The sequence below is a fragment of the Furipterus horrens genome, unplaced genomic scaffold (genome assembly GCF_987537825.1).
Source record: "Furipterus horrens unplaced genomic scaffold, mFurHor1.1.pri manual_scaffold_6, whole genome shotgun sequence".
NCBI classification, from domain to species: domain Eukaryota; kingdom Metazoa; phylum Chordata; class Mammalia; order Chiroptera; family Furipteridae; genus Furipterus; species Furipterus horrens.
In genome coordinates, this window is record NW_028327176.1 from 23847612 (window position 1) to 23863140 (window position 15529).

At 39.6% G+C, this 15529-nt stretch overlaps 1 protein-coding gene and 1 pseudogene across 1 annotated transcript; both read left to right on the forward strand.

The window, feature by feature from the left end:
• The first annotated feature begins 1962 nt into the window (after positions 1-1962).
• On the forward strand, positions 1963-3732 carry LOC150005852 (tetratricopeptide repeat protein 39B pseudogene; annotated as a pseudogene).
• Positions 3733-8197: 4465 nt separating this feature from the next.
• On the forward strand, positions 8198-13620 carry GEMIN6 (gem nuclear organelle associated protein 6). The gene is made up of 3 exons (XM_090280224.1): positions 8198-8489; positions 8856-8999; positions 11174-13620. Exons 2-3 carry the CDS (start codon positions 8866-8868, stop codon positions 11547-11549), a joined length of 510 nt encoding a protein of 169 aa, XP_090136350.1. The 5' UTR covers positions 8198-8489; positions 8856-8865; the 3' UTR covers positions 11550-13620.
• The last annotated feature ends 1909 nt before the right edge of the window (positions 13621-15529 follow it).

Consider the following 15529-nt stretch of genomic DNA (forward strand, 5'->3'; position numbering starts at 1 on the left):
TACTTTTGAGAAATCAGCTGATATTCTTAAAGGAACTCCTTTGTAGGTAACTCTCTACTTTTCTCTTGCTGCTTTTAAGAGTCTCTCTTTTCTTTTAATTTTTGGCAATTTAATTATGATGTGTCTTGATGTGGTCCTCTTTGGGCCCAACTTGTTTGGGACTCTCTGTGCTTCCCGGACTTGGATGTCTATTTTCTTTGCCAAATTATGGAAGTTTTCTTTCATTATTTTTTCAAATAAGTTTTCAATTTCTTGCTCTGCCTCTTTTCCTTCTGGCACCCCTATGATTCGGATGTTGGTACATTTAAAGTTGTCCCAGAGGTTCTTAAGCCTCTCCTCATTTTTTTGTGTTCTTGTTTCTTCTTTTTGTTGTGGTCAAATGTTTATTTCTTCCTTTTGTTCCAAATCATTTGAATCCTGGCTTCCTTCCCTTCACTATTGGTTTCCTGTATATTTTTCTGTATTTCACTTTATGCAAACTTCACTTCTTCCTTTATTTTTTGCTGTACCCTATGAGTTCTCTGAGCATCCTTATCACCAGTGTTTTGAACTTTGCATCTGATAAGTTGGCTATCTCCATTTCATTTAGTTCTTTTCTGGGGTTTCATTCTGTTCTTTCATTTGGGCCATATTTCTTTGCCTCCTCAGTTTGGCAGCCTCCCTGTGTTTGTTTTGTGTATTAGGTAGAGCTGCTTTGACTCTCTGTCTTAGTAGCATGGCCTATGTAGCAAAGGCACCTGTAAATTATGAGGGGTGGAGACTTAGTTAATTGCCAGGATGGGGCCAACCACTTCACTGATCTGTGGCTCTGTTTGTGGCCGGGGCGGGGGTGGGGGCGCTCAGAGAGGGGACAATGCCACTGCCTGGCTCCTGGCGATTTTCCCAGCTCTCACCCCATTTCCAGTCACTCACCCACTTCCCATATACGATTGGTGCCCTTCTAGTTGCTTCCCTGGGTTTTGCATATCTTCTAAGAGCATGTGGGCCCTTTAAGTGGCAAAAATCCAGCAATTTCTTCTGCTGTCCCAACCCCCAGTGGTTTTTATAGCCAGAGGTAATGGGGGGTTTATCTTTTTGGTGCCGGAACCCTGAGCTGTGTTGTCTGGCCTGGGACTGGGATTGCTTGCTCCTGGAATATCCCTCTTGATGTTTACCCACTACACATGAATGTGGGATCATCTGTTCCACCAACACTGCTGCCACCACTTTTCTGAGCCACACTGCCTCTCCACTCTGTCTCTGCAACTCTACCCCTCCTACCCGTCTGGATGGATATGGCTGTTTTAAATCCTTGGTTGTTGGACTTCCATATAGCTCGGTTTTCTGATGGTTCTGGTTATTTGTTTTTGAGATCTGGTTATGATTCTTTCTATGGTTGAGTGAGGAGGCAAAGGGTGTCTACCTACATCTCCATCTTGATGAGAAACTTCATTCTTAAAATCTTTATTCTTTCATCTGGACAATTCACCCTTCCCTAGTCTTAACTAAAGACCTATGCAAATACTGTACATTCCCCTTTCAAGCCAGATTCTTGTCCCCCAAGGCTTTCCTAGATATAAATTTTACAGCTATCACAGTACCTTCTATAACATAAATACACAAAAGCATGATATTAGGAAAATAATAGATTGGAGGGATGGTTACAAAAGAAGTCTTCTGTTTACAAAGGATTTACTTCACAATGTTTTAAAAGAACATGTTTCCTTTAGTAAGTTCCAAGTGATTTGCATTTTTCAGAAATACATCTCTAGGTAAATAAAATTATCTCCCCCCCCCCTTTGTCTGATCTAGATGAGAATGTCCTAATGCTGCACCTCACAGCTCTTCGTTTACTTGCCTCCATTATAGTAGTGACACCTCAGGCCGTGGAAGAAGTGACCCCAGTCAGAACAGGAGCTACACTCACTGCTACTACATTACTCCACTGCCAATATATCCCACCTCTAAAGTAGGGTAGTGAATATGTCACTTGTTCCAAGTAAAAGAGAAAATAACAAGGAAGATGACTTGACATCATATACTTTATGCAAGAAAGAAAATGATAAGGAGGACAAGTTTGAAGATGCCTATGAAGTTATCCCTGCAGCAACAACAATGAATCTAATGTGTTCCCTGGAAGAATGCACTACAGGATTGTATTTATTTCTAAATAACAGATTCTCAGATGCCATAAATCGCATTCATCCATGGTCGAAAAATAGCATGTACCATGCTCTAATTTATAGCATCCTTATGGTTGTCAAAGCCATCTTGACATTTGATCCACAGGATATAGAGGTTGGAATGACTGCTGCAAAGGAAGCTTTGAAAACCTGTAACAGTTTCCGAAGAAAAGCTAGAAGGACAAGTTTTTCTCATCTAGTGAGTAAACATGGAATAAAGGATGTCAAAGAAGAGGAATTGCATGCAGAAGTCTGCTATGCTGAGTGTTTGATCTTGAGATCCACTGTAACATTTATACAGGATGAGAGTATACTTGGTTTTCTTAAAAGTGGGATCAGCATTGGATTAAGTCACCAAATATACAAAGACTGTCAACAAATATTAACACAGATACCTAACAACCAAAGCAAAACCTACAGACACCTGGTTGGAGGAGTAAAATTTGGTCTTGGAGCATTCAATTTGATGTTATCACTTGTGCCACCAAAGACACTTAAGTTACTCAATATTGTTGGATATTATGGTGATAAAGAGGTAGGCTTGTCTTTGCTTCTTGAGAGTGCATTTGAGTCGCATATAAATAATGTCTTAAGTATTTTGACTCTACTCTTCTACTACAATTATATCTGTGTAGCTTTTGGTGTTGAAAAGGGTCACACTTCTACAATAGAGGACCTCTTCCTAATCTATCTCCAGAAATTTCCAAAGTGTGTCATACTTAAATTTTTCCATGCACGTTTTAATATGCTGAAAGGAAATTTTGAAAATGCACAGTTAACATTAGAGGAGTGCATCTTTATTCAGAATGAATGGAGGCAGCTTAATCACCTCTGTTACTGGGAACTCATGTGGTGCCACATTTTTCTGCAGGATTGGAAGCAGGCGTACCACTATGCTGATCAGTTATTTCAAGACAGCAGGTGGTCCAAGGCAATGTATTCATACAGTAAAGCTATGCTACTGGCTTTGCTTCCTTCTGGATTTGCTAAATCAGGAAATGATGGCATGAACTCTCTCTTTTTAAAAGTGGATAGCCTGAGAATCAGATTTTTAGGAGCTTCTGTGCCAATAGAAAAGTTTGTTGCTGAGAAGGGTCAGCGCTACGGTACCACTACAGGCTGGTTTACAGCACAGCCCCTTCTGGAGTTCATTTATGCCTGGAGTGGTTTCCGAATCATGAGCAAAAAACTACAACTTATTTCATGCTGGCTATCAATAATTGACAAAGGAAAAGACCTTTTACAAGAAAACCCAACTAAAGAGTATGGCACAGACGACATAAGTTTGCTAAATTTACTGAAAGGTCTTTGTCTGAAACACTTAGGCAAATATTCGGCGGCTGAACAGTACTTCAATAGTGTCATTCAAAATGAGAAACTGTTAAAACATGACCACTACTTGGTGCCGTATACTTATTATGAACTGGGAATTCTATACTATCTGAAAGGAGATTATGTCCGTGCAACAAAAAACCTAGACAACATAAAAAACTACAAAGACTATTCCATGGAAGCCCGATTACATTTTCGGGCTCACATTGCTCTCGAACAAATAGCTAAAGAAAAGTGATTTAGGCACAGTGTGGCTTTGTTTACTATAAGTGAAGTATCTACAGTCAGCAAGGTAACTAACAGGTAGAAAAATAATTTCTTTGTGGAAGAAATCCAAAAAGAGGCAGCTGCTGAGAATCTGGTAACAAGAAAGAAATTACTTTTCCCTCTTTCTTTCTCCATATCTATAAAATGGAATGTCTTAGACTGGCAAATGGAGTGGTGTGCATTCTTGAAAAAGAAAAGACAAACAATGTACATTATAAAAGATACTTTCTCATAGTTATGAATTTATCAATCATGTTAAACATTTTTAAAAACTCAAAATATTTTTTAACATCTCATTAGATAATGTATCCAACTCATAAATAAATTAGGGAATGTAGCTACACTAGGAATCCCAGTGCCCTGTAAATGTTTTTATTTAATTGGCAAAAGAAGGAAACAAAGAATTCATTCAAGGTCTTAGTAACATTTCCAAACAGTGACGAACTGACGACCATAGACTCTGAATGGTTTTCCCTCATACACAGTAATTTTTATTGGCTTCTTATACAAGGGAAAATATTTTCCCCCTGTGTGCTCAGTAGTATATTTTACCTTTTTTCATTAGGAAGCGCAAATATGGGGCTATAATTTACAGGAAGAAAGAGAAAAAAAAAAGAGCCTCCTCCCGTCCCCCCATAAACCCTTTGCAGATACTTGGAGGCGGCCAAGAGGACAAGTGTACTGGGTAGAAAGAAAAAAAAAAAAAAGACAAGATGAGGCCATTGGAGGGAGAGTTTAGTTACCGCTAGCCTTCCCTTTAAAAAAAGAAAGATTATATTTGTTTTTAGAGAGAGGGGAAGGAAGGGGGAAGGAGAGAAACACTGATCAGTTGTCTCTCGTAAGTGCCCTGACCAGTACCAAGCCCGCAACCCACGATTGTACCCTGACCGTGGATCAAACTGGCAACTTTTTGCTCTGTGGGACTACACCCAACCAACCGAGACACGCGTCAGGGCTAACCCTCCCTTTAGCTGCCCTCCCTAAGCTGTAATTCCTATTATGACCCACTATTTAACATAATTAAACCACTCGCAACTATCTTGTGTTATTGTTAGTAGGCTACCCACCTTAAGGATAAAATCAGTCCCTAGTTTTTAGAGCAATTAAGTCTGACTGAGTGTATCTTCTGAGCAGTAGTCACTGTGGAGAAAGAAGTTGCTAGGAAAGTTTGCTTTGTGCTAAAACACATGAGTGAAACACATTATCTTAATGCTTTGGGTGTCCAAACAACCCACTGGAGCACATCATGGGACTATATTTCCGATTTAGAAATGTTTAGGTTGAAAACATTAATTAAAAACAGACTTTTGCCCTGGCTGGTGTGGCTCAGTGGATTGAGCGTCAGCCTGCGATCCAAAGGGTTGCCAGTTCGATCCCCAGTCAGGGCACATGCCTGGGTTGTGGGCCAGGGCCCCAGGTCGCGGCGTGCAAGAAGCAATGAATCGATGTTTCTCTCCTACATCGATGTTTCTCTCCCTCTCTTTGCCATTCCCCTTTTCTCTCTCTTAAAAGAAATAAAGTCTTAAAAGAAAGAAAAAAAGATATAAAAATTCAATTCAAATCGAGTACCACCTACTACTAATACCAGGCAATGCCCTAGAAGTAGTGTGCATGGAAACAAAAACAGATCTGGCTCCTGACCTTAGGGTGTTTACAGGGCATACTAAGTGACTGTGTGTCTTAGTCATGAAAATTTAGAGCTGAGAGGATCTTGGGTCATCTAATCCCATATTTTTACTTATAGATAAGAAAACTGAAATCTAAGGAGGCAAATAAATGACTTCCAAAGTCCTAAAGCTGGTACAAGCAGTCAGCAATGTTCAGGAACCAGCTTAAACTGGCTCAGAAGAACCCATTGTTAATTTCATACATTTTTTTAAGCAGCTGTTAAATCATTGGTACCTTTAAATCAGTCATGGTAGAAATTCTTACACCACAGGAATCAGCAAATGGTACAAATCAAGGTTTCTTTTTTCAGGAAAACAGATTTACCAGGACATTACAGATTTGATCAAATTGAAATCTAGTTCGCTAAAACTCCCCACCCACTGATTGTTCTTCCCAATTCTTTGATCAGTTTCTGTATCCCATAGACAGAATTTTTTTTGTGGGTGGTTATCATGGCCTATAAATCAAATTCAAGCTCTAGCTGAGTTGGAGCATCCAACCAACTGGTTCAATCCCCAGTCAGGGCACATGGAAGAATCAACCAATGAACTCTTTCCCTAACACTTCCCATTTACTATCACCTCCAGGTAGAATGATAGCTCACTTGTTTACAAGTATAAGGAGACATCAACTCCCCAAAGACAAGACACTTTTTAAATCAGTTTTTGAATTCCTAGATCTTAACAGAAAGCACAGCATGTATAGGTACACAATATATGCTTGATGAATAAACAGGGACATAAATAAATGAATGCTTTGAGTGGGTTCTACTTGTGGAATAAATGAAAAAGCCAGAACATTAAAAAAGGATCTTCGGTCCCTGGTTGGCATGATTCAGTGGATTGAGTGTCACCCTGCAGTCTGAGAGGTTTCGGGTTCGATTCCCAGTCAGGGCACATGCCTGGGTTGCGGGCTGGGTCCCCGGTTGGGAATGTGCAAAAGGCAACCAATTGAGTTTCTCTCCCTGTCTTTCTCCCTCCCTTCCCCTCTCTCTAAAAATAAATAAATAAAACCTTTTAAAAAAGTTTCTTACTAAAATTAAATGCACTCCAATATCTAAAATAAGCAATTTTGGTATTGGCAGAGGAAGGGGTTGTGTGTGTGTGTGTGTGTGTGAAGGTTTTAGGGGGAGGTAGACCTTAGGAAGGAGTTAGAGGAAGAGGGACTGGGAAGAGGGAAAAAAGTAGATAATGAGAGAGAAGACACCAACTGGTATGAGGGACACACCAGGATGACGAAGGATAGGGGCTGACTGAGGAAAGGAAGTGGCACGACCTTATCTCAGTGATGAGGGGCTGCAGGAGAGGGTCCTTCTGAGAACTTGTGGTAAGGAATTTGCATCAGTGATTTGCATCAGCAGATGCTGAGAATGAGCCTTTGGTTTAGTTATGAGACTAATGGGAGAGGGGAGAAGAGGAAGGGAAACTGCCCAGTCTCATCATTTTAGAAGGGTAACTTAAGCTAAGCTTGAGGCTAGCTTCTACTTGTAAAATTTTATGTATGTATAAATATATAAAGCAAAGGTGGAAGTCTTTCATTGTGCAGTACAGATAGAAGGCTTAAAATGTAAATGACCAGTTGATACAAAATGACTGGATATTTATGAGGTGAAATGTTTCCTTCACTCTATAATAATAATTGATATTTAAATTAGCTCTTTGTATATTTACAGAGGACTTTAACTGACAAAAACTAATTTAACCCACTAAAGCAACATTAATATGATCAGCCAATCATTCCATGAGTGAAGGTTGTGGGAAGAATTTTCTTGAAATGATGACAATAAGAAACAGGATCATATGGAACTCAAATCCCAAGTAGTAAGGGAAAAGATGATTAATTTTCAATATTTTCTACATTGTGGTTTTTGTAAGTTTCCCTCGGTGTCACATTTGCAGGAACTCAACATTTACTACTTTGTATCATTTTTCAAAATCACAGGCCAGAAAAACTTCCGGACCATGCCAGGAGCAGACTAAATATCTGACTAGAAACCTGTGGTGGAAAAGTCTTTTTCATTTTTCCACTTCGGAGTGGGGGTGTCTATAGCGAGTCTTTGGCTAGGTGTAATTCAACCCAACGCCATGCTTTTCTTTCTGCACCTCCTGCAGGAGTGTACCCAGGGCACATCCTAAAGGAGCAGGCACCTTAACTGCCTTACACGGGCCAAACACAAGAAATACCTAGTCTCTGTCGCTCTTCTCCAAGGCACTTTCACCTCACACTTTCAAGAGCTTTAGGATTTACCTAGAGGCTTCATGTGCTTTGAATACACGGCAAAACTGGAATTCCATTTCTACTGTCAACGAGGAACTGGCAAGAGCATTTTCCTCTTTGAAATAACTTTTTAGTCCTGGCTGGTGTGGCTCGGTGGATTGAGTGCGAGTCTGTGAACCAAAAGGTTGCCGGGTGGATTCCCAGTCAGGGCACAAACCTGGGTTGCGCAGCAGGTCTCCAGTTGGGGGCGTGCCATAGGCAACCAATGGGTGTTTCTCTCCCTCTTTCTCCCTGCCTTCTCTGCCTGAAAATAAAATCTTAAAAAAAATTTTTTTTAATGCGCACCGTGGGCACTGGAGAGGAGTGGCCCCAGCGAACAAGAAGGCTTATTACTATCACACAAAAATCTCTGCCCGCTGCCCACAACGTGCCTTTAACACTCCAGGGCTCGCGACTCTCAGATCCCTAGGTTTCGTTAGGTAGGGAGACTCCAAACCCCAGGATTCTGGGGGAAGGAAGTGACGCCCGGCGCAAAGCATGCTGGACGCAGGCGGGCTCCGCTTAAGAAGGGACTCCTTACTCACAACGTGGTTGCTGAGTACTGGGTTCTTTACGTGGTTTTAAGTGGTATTTTCTCGTTTGTGAGGATTAAACGTTAAGTACCACCCGGTTTGAATACGACTCAAAGTGCCATGCGGCTGCAGGCTACGCCAAGAAATGTGAGCGCTAGAGCCTTAGCTGCTGCCTCCGCGTTTATGCACCCTCCCAACGAATCTTAAGAGAACACAGCGACAAATCCGGGGACCGGGCCTCTTCCTGGAGGCAAAGCCAAAGAGCGAGCGGGTGGGTATCGGAGTCTTCTTTTTCAGTTTTTGACTAGAAGTGGTATGGAGCGAGCTCCTTCGGTCGAAGGAGAGCATAGGGTAAGGGTTTGAGCGGACCGGAGTTCAAAGCCAGCGGGCGGGAAGGCAATCTGGAATGGGCTTGGGGTGGAATTGAGGTGTGCCAGGTGAGTCACCCCAGACAGGCTCTGCGGCGACCCGGCGTCGGTCAGCCTTAGCTTTCAGACTGAGTAGTACATGCTCTGTTAACTAATTTTCTGAAATGGAGTTTGAGGCAAATCACAGATGATGTTCTAGGATGGAGATTAGGGTAAGACATTTGCTTGGGTGGAACATATATATTAACCCGAACTGATGGTGGTTTTAGATCTAGCCAGATGGCAGCCACGAATGAGTGGATGAAGAAGGGTCCCTTAGAATGGCAAGATTACACTTACAAAGAAGTGAGAGTAACAGCGAGTGAGAAGGAATATAAAGGATGGGTTTTAACCACAGACCCAGTCTCTGCCAAGTGAGTATGGGTCCTGCTTCCCTGAAATGACACCCCATTGTGCTGCCTCTATATAATAGCCAAACTCAAAAAGCCAATAACGAAAAGCTAATTATTCCCGTATAAGAATTTTAATGCCTTGGAATCTAAATGTGGCTCTAACTAATGGATTACCTTGTCAGACCAAACACGTTCATAGAAATGAGATATTTCTTCTTTTACTACTTTTTTTTTTTTTTTGGAAAATTTCAAACATACACAAATGTAAAGAGAATGGTATAACAGACACTAATCTTACCTCTCTTTCCACATAGTTTAAAGCCAATTGCAGGCATATAATTTTGTTCATAAATACTTCAGTATATCTCTTAATAGATAGGGACTCTTTAATACATGTAAGCACAATATTATAACACCTAACAAAAGAAATAATTTGAATAATTAGTTACATCCTAGTCTGAGTTCAGATTTGCCCTATTGTCTCAAAAGAACATTTTTATATTGGTTTATCAATTTGGTTGCTATGTCTCTCAAGTATCTCAATCTATAACTCTGCACTTCCTTTTTTTAGTGTTCCAACTCCTTTATTTGTTGAACGGAGTTGTTTGTCTGATATAATTGAACACATTCTGATTAGAGTTTCCAAGGCAGGGACCTGGAAGTTTCTTTAACAAAGCTACTCAGGTGATTAGAAGTGAACACATTCTGGATTGAGTTTATTGCATTATCATGATGTAGTTTAACATGTTCTTTTATCTTCTGTATTTCTTGTCAACTGGTATTCATATCTAGAGGTTTGTTAGAATCAGATTTATTTTTTGCAAGACTACTTTAAAGGTGGTGATACACGCAAACACACACACTTTTTATTTTGGAATAGTTTTAGATTTGCAGAAAAGTTGCAAAGAAAGTACAGAGAATACTCATGTACTCAGCTCCCCCTAATGTTAGCATCTTGTCAAAACTAAAAATTTATGTTAACTGAACTGTAATCATTTGGATTTTACCAGTTTTTCCACTAATGACCTTTTTCTGTTCCAGGATCCAGTTAGGATCCCACATTATGTTTAATCATGTCTCCTTAGTCTCTGCTGATCTGTGATACTTTTTCAGTCTTTCCTTGTTTTTTAATGACCTTGACTCATTTGAAGAGCACTAGTGAGGTATTTTGTAGAATGTCTCTCAATTTGGGTTTGTGTGATGTTTCCTCATTAGTAGACTTGGATTTGGGGAAGAGTGCCTCAGAAATGAAATTCCTTTCACATCACATCGTATCATATATTGTATTTTATTTAGAATTTTTGTATTTGTATTTGTGAGATTAGCTTGTAGTTTTATTTTTTAATTCTGTCTTCTGCTTTTGGTATCAAGGTTATATTAGCCTCATTAAGTATGTTAAGGCATAGTCAGCCCCTTTTATAGTCTCTAGAAGAATTTGGTTAGTTTGGCAGTTTGATCCGTGAAAATTTTACAGAATTTGCTGGTAAGATTGCCTGAGTCTTTTTTCCCCCTACCACAGCAAGTTTTTAAACTGGTTTTTCAGTTTTTACTGACAGATTATAGAATTATTTACATTTTTTTTGAGTCAGTAGTAGAAACTTATATTTTTCCAGGACATTATCTGTTTTAAGTTCAAAATTATTGGCTTGAATTTGTTCTTAATATTTTATACTGCCTTATTCCTAGTATTATTTATATGTGTCTTCTTTCTTTTTTGTTATTAATCTTTCTGAGCTTTGTGATTTTTTTTCCCAAAGAACCGACGTTTGGCTTTGATGATCCTCTCATTGACTCTTGTTTTCTATTTTATTAATTTTATGCTTTGTTATATTCTTTTGTTCACTTTGAAGGGAAGTTAGTCACCTTTTTTTTAACTTTAATAGTTAAGTCTGCATCCTCTCTTCTTTTCAATTCCCACTGAAGGCATTCATAACTCTTTGAAGTAATGCTTTCACTGCTTCCCACAATGATTCGCTTTAGGCTGGACAAAATGTTCAGAAGTTTAGGACCCTTACTGAGCCTGTGAAAACATCCAGTGGTGAGAAGATTAATTTTAAACAGGGAATAGCATTTCCTATTATTCTAACGATCTGCTGGGTCGATGAAGCCTCTCATTCCATTTCTTGTGCCATAGTTTTAGGAGCCTCTAGGCCTTTCTTTTGCAAATCTGCTCTGAACTTACTTTTTCTCCAAAGTATCGTCCTCGTGAACTTCCTTGAAGATGACAGCATGTCTGTGACCGGCATCATGGGACATGCTGTGCAGACTGTTGAAACTGTGAATGAAGGTGACCCTAGGGTGAGAGAGAAGCTGATACATTTGTTCCTGTCTGGAGACTGCAAGGCATATGATATTGAGGATCTGGAAAAGAGAAAGAACAGCCTAAAGAAATGGCTTGAGAAGAACCACATCCCTGTCACTGAGCAGGGAGATTCACCCAGAACTCTCTGTGTGGCTGGAGTCCTGACTATAGACCCACCATATGGTCCAGAAAACTGCAGCAGTTCTAATGAGATTATTCTGTGCCGTGTTCAGGATCTTATTCAAGGACATCTTACAGCTTCCCAGTGAGAGGTCAAGAACTAGGGATGCACTGAAATGAGACTTCTTTTTCTCCTTCATAAAGTGTTTTGAATATTAAGGCCATCATAATACAGGACTTTAAAGGCACACAAGGGTGTGTATGAGCTTTAATTTGTTGCTTTGGTAAAATCAAAGATGTTGATTTTAAGTGCAAATAAATAAGTGAACTGTGGCAAGGATAACATCACATCAAGACAATTAGCAGAAGGACATCAGAATTGTAAGTCTTTTGATGGGACTATACCTCCATTTTTGTTAGGCAAGAAATGTATTTGGAAAAAAAACGCAACATGTTATATTCAATATAAAATGTTATTACGTCCCTTGCACTAACTGTATGTGTCTCTAAGTTTTTATTTTTATTTTTTGGTGTAATGATGAAACTTGGTTGAAACTTGAAAGTTTTGACTATTGGTAAAAATCTTAACACAAAAGTCTTATAACTCTCAAAGCCTTTAAAGAGAACGGACTGATTATCTGAGGAAAAAAGTTAAATGTGACAGGTATTCTGCGGCTGAATTCAACCCAGATCCTTTGCCTGGTGGAGTAAGCCCAGGCTTCTGACTCATGACGCTGGTCCCCATTCCCCAGGTTAGGCTTCACGGAGCCGGGAGAGTACAGGACGTGTGCTTTGCTGCACCTGACCCATGGCAGCCAGTCAGGGCCAGAAACTGTAGGTTTCAGGCCTAAGAAGACACCTCAGATGATTAGTTTTGGGGTTTTTTCATGGGGCATGTCTGGAATGCTGCAAAGTCTTACTAGAACTCCCAGGCCCTAACTTGCTAGGACAGGGATCAACAAAATCTTGGCCCTTGGAACAAATCCTGCCTGCTGCCTCTGCTTGTGAAGTTTTATTGCAACACACTGACTAGTTGATGTTTTGTGTGCAGCTGCTTTTGAGCCATTGACAGAGTTGAGTATTGGGACAGAAACGATATGACTTATATTTAAGAAAAATATGGCCGTTCCCAGAGTCTTTCCCTCACAACTTTAAAGTTCCGTGATCCTCTTAAGTGAAATTGAGTGCATAACCTTTTTCCTTGTGACCCTGGAATGTCTTTGGAAAGCAGATGGGGGAAGGGGAATAAAATTAAATTCAATGTGGAAACAGTTCTGACAAAATGAGGACTTGAGAGTAGCAAACCATCTAGGAAATTATCCACAGCATCATTCGGGCTTGGTCCTTGGCTCAGGGACAGGTGTATTGGTATTGGTAGATTTATTTGCTGCCTGACTTAATGAACTGGGGACAGAGACTATCTTGGTGACTTCTGATTGTTTAAACAATTTGCCTGACAGTTGAAGAGGGTAAGCAAACTGTCTGTGCCTTGGAAACCTGCCTGCTTCCCCTGGATCCAGATGCCAAGAGGGAGATTCCGCCCTAAAGCTGCTCTGCTCCCTGCCAGCTGGAGGCAGTAGCCAGGGCAGTCTCTGAACATACTGGGTATCAAGAGTACTTTTCAGAACAAAGGTTGTTAGGATTTTCACTGAGTGCTCTGTGATCCCCTTGGAGCAAAGTTTCCAACATTTGCATCAATTTTTTGCTATGTCATTGTTCACTCGATTTCCTAAATCTCCACCTTTTCATAAAGTTATTGCTGAAATAGGTTTTTCCATGAATTAAGTTAAAAGAAAATTATTAGTGAGAATTTTAAAACACTGATAATCATTTTATTTGATGAGAACTGGTGGAAATTTCATGATGCCTTGAAGCAGATTCTAGAATGCTAGAGTTAGAGGTAAGGATTACTATAATTCATGCTTATGTTTTGGGAAAAATCAGAGCAGTAAAGGACTATAATTACATATACTTAACTGCTTCTACTGCCAAATACAAGTGTGTTTTTTAAACCACTTTATTGAGGTATGATTAACATAGAAATTAATCATAGGTTGGTAGGTTGGAGATACATCTGTGAAACCATCACCACAGTGTTTGCCATAAGCATACCCCTCACCTCCATAAGTTTCCTCCTGCCTTCTGTATTATACAATCAGGTTTCATTGTTCAAACAAAATTAAAGGGTTTTTCTTTTATTAAAAATTATTCTAGTATCCATATGTGTTTATGCTTTGTATATTTCTAATCCTTTAAGTTTTTACATCATTGTAATCAATGTATTTTGTTCTTTAATGTTTGCTTTCATAATATTAATACTTAAGACAATACCCTCGTCGTCGGCAGCCGTCCGTCTCGAGAGACGATGGCGTAGCTTCCTGAGAGTCTGTCTGCACCGCCGAGAATGGCTGTGCAGTCCGATTTGGGAGTGACAATCCCTGCCGCACTTGGTACAGGTGAAGGCAGATGGCTGTTGTTGCTGCTGCTGACGCTGCTTCCGCCTCGATCTTTTCTGGACCGCCTCCTCGTTGCGCGCAGCCTCCGCGCGTGATGTACCTTGCCTGACCGCGAGCCTCCAGGCTAGGCGGTCGTCTGCTTGAACTTCCCATGTGTTGAGATTGATGGAGCATTGTGTCATGTCCTTTTTGCAGATGTCTTTGAACCGCAGTTTTGGGCGCCCTGTCATCCTCTTGCCTTCTGCTAGCTCGCCGTAGAGGAGGTCTTTGGGGATACAGCCTGCATCCATTCTTTAAGACAATACCCTATTGTGTTGATAAACCACACTTATTTAAACATTCTCCTAAATTTTGATATTTGTTGGCCTTTTTGCTATCATAGATTATGTTGCAAAGTGTATCTTCATGAATGCATCTTCATTGCTATTATCAAAGACTATTTCAGTGCTTAGAAATGAAGTCCTTTCAGAATATGAACACATACAGGTTTTTCCTTGTATTTTTAAGTGGTTTGTGCTGCTTTACATTGACAAGAACAAAAAATAAGTCTATATACAAATGTCATCAGACCTTAAGAGTATTAAAATTTTGTTTAATTTTTGCTACTGAACATAAAACGGTGTTTTAAAGTTGTTTTAACTTGTATTTCTTTATTAGCATTTCCCCATGTGCTTCTTTATTTTCAGTATGGGCACTGTTTGATTCATAGCTTCATTTTTTAAAAATTTAATTTTCAAGAAATTATTTCCCCTGTAGTCTCATGTTTCTTGGTTTCTGTCTAATTTTTACTCAAATGGATACGTGTTTATAAACACTGAAATTATAGCATACATATACTGCATTTAACTTATTTTGGCATAATGTTAAATTTACAGAAAATTTGCAAGAACAGGACAAAGAATTCCCATATTATCTTTTCCCCTGAAAATGTTAACATTTTACCACATTTGCATTTACCGTTTTTGTGTATGAGTGTATTCATTTTTTTAAAAAAACTGTTTGAGAGTAAATCATGGACACAATGAAAAAAATGAGTTCATTCTCTTAAATGATTGCAGGACAATCACCAAAATCAGGAAACTAACATTGATACAGTATATGTTTTAATATGGATCTTGTCAAGATTTCGCTTATCTCAATGTCCTTTATAGCAACAAAAAAATTTATTTTTTTCTTGACTTGTATCTTTTTAAAAAATTGTTGACTCATGTATTGCATTCAGTTGTCACGTCCCTTTAGTTTCCTTTAATTTGAAATAGTTTCTCAGTCTTTTACTCATGATATGGATATTTTTTAATATAGGCCACTTATTTTGTGGAATAACCCTCAATTTGGGTTTGATTTTTTTATTAAACTATTTATTTATTTTTAGAGAGAGGGGAAGGGGGAAAGAAAGGAAGAGAAACATCAATGTGTGGTTGCCTCTCGCATGCCCCCAACTGGGGACGTGGCCTGCAACCCAGGCGTGTGCCCTGACTGGGAATCAAACCAGTGACCCTGTGGTTCACAAGCCTGGTGCTCAGTCCACTGAGCTACATCAGCCAGGACATTTTTTTTTTCTTTTTTAATGATTCAATACAGTATGTATTGGAACACCCTGGAAGTGATAGTGTGTTTTCAGTACATCATATCAGGCGGCACATGATGTTAATTTGTCCCATTTCTGGTGATAT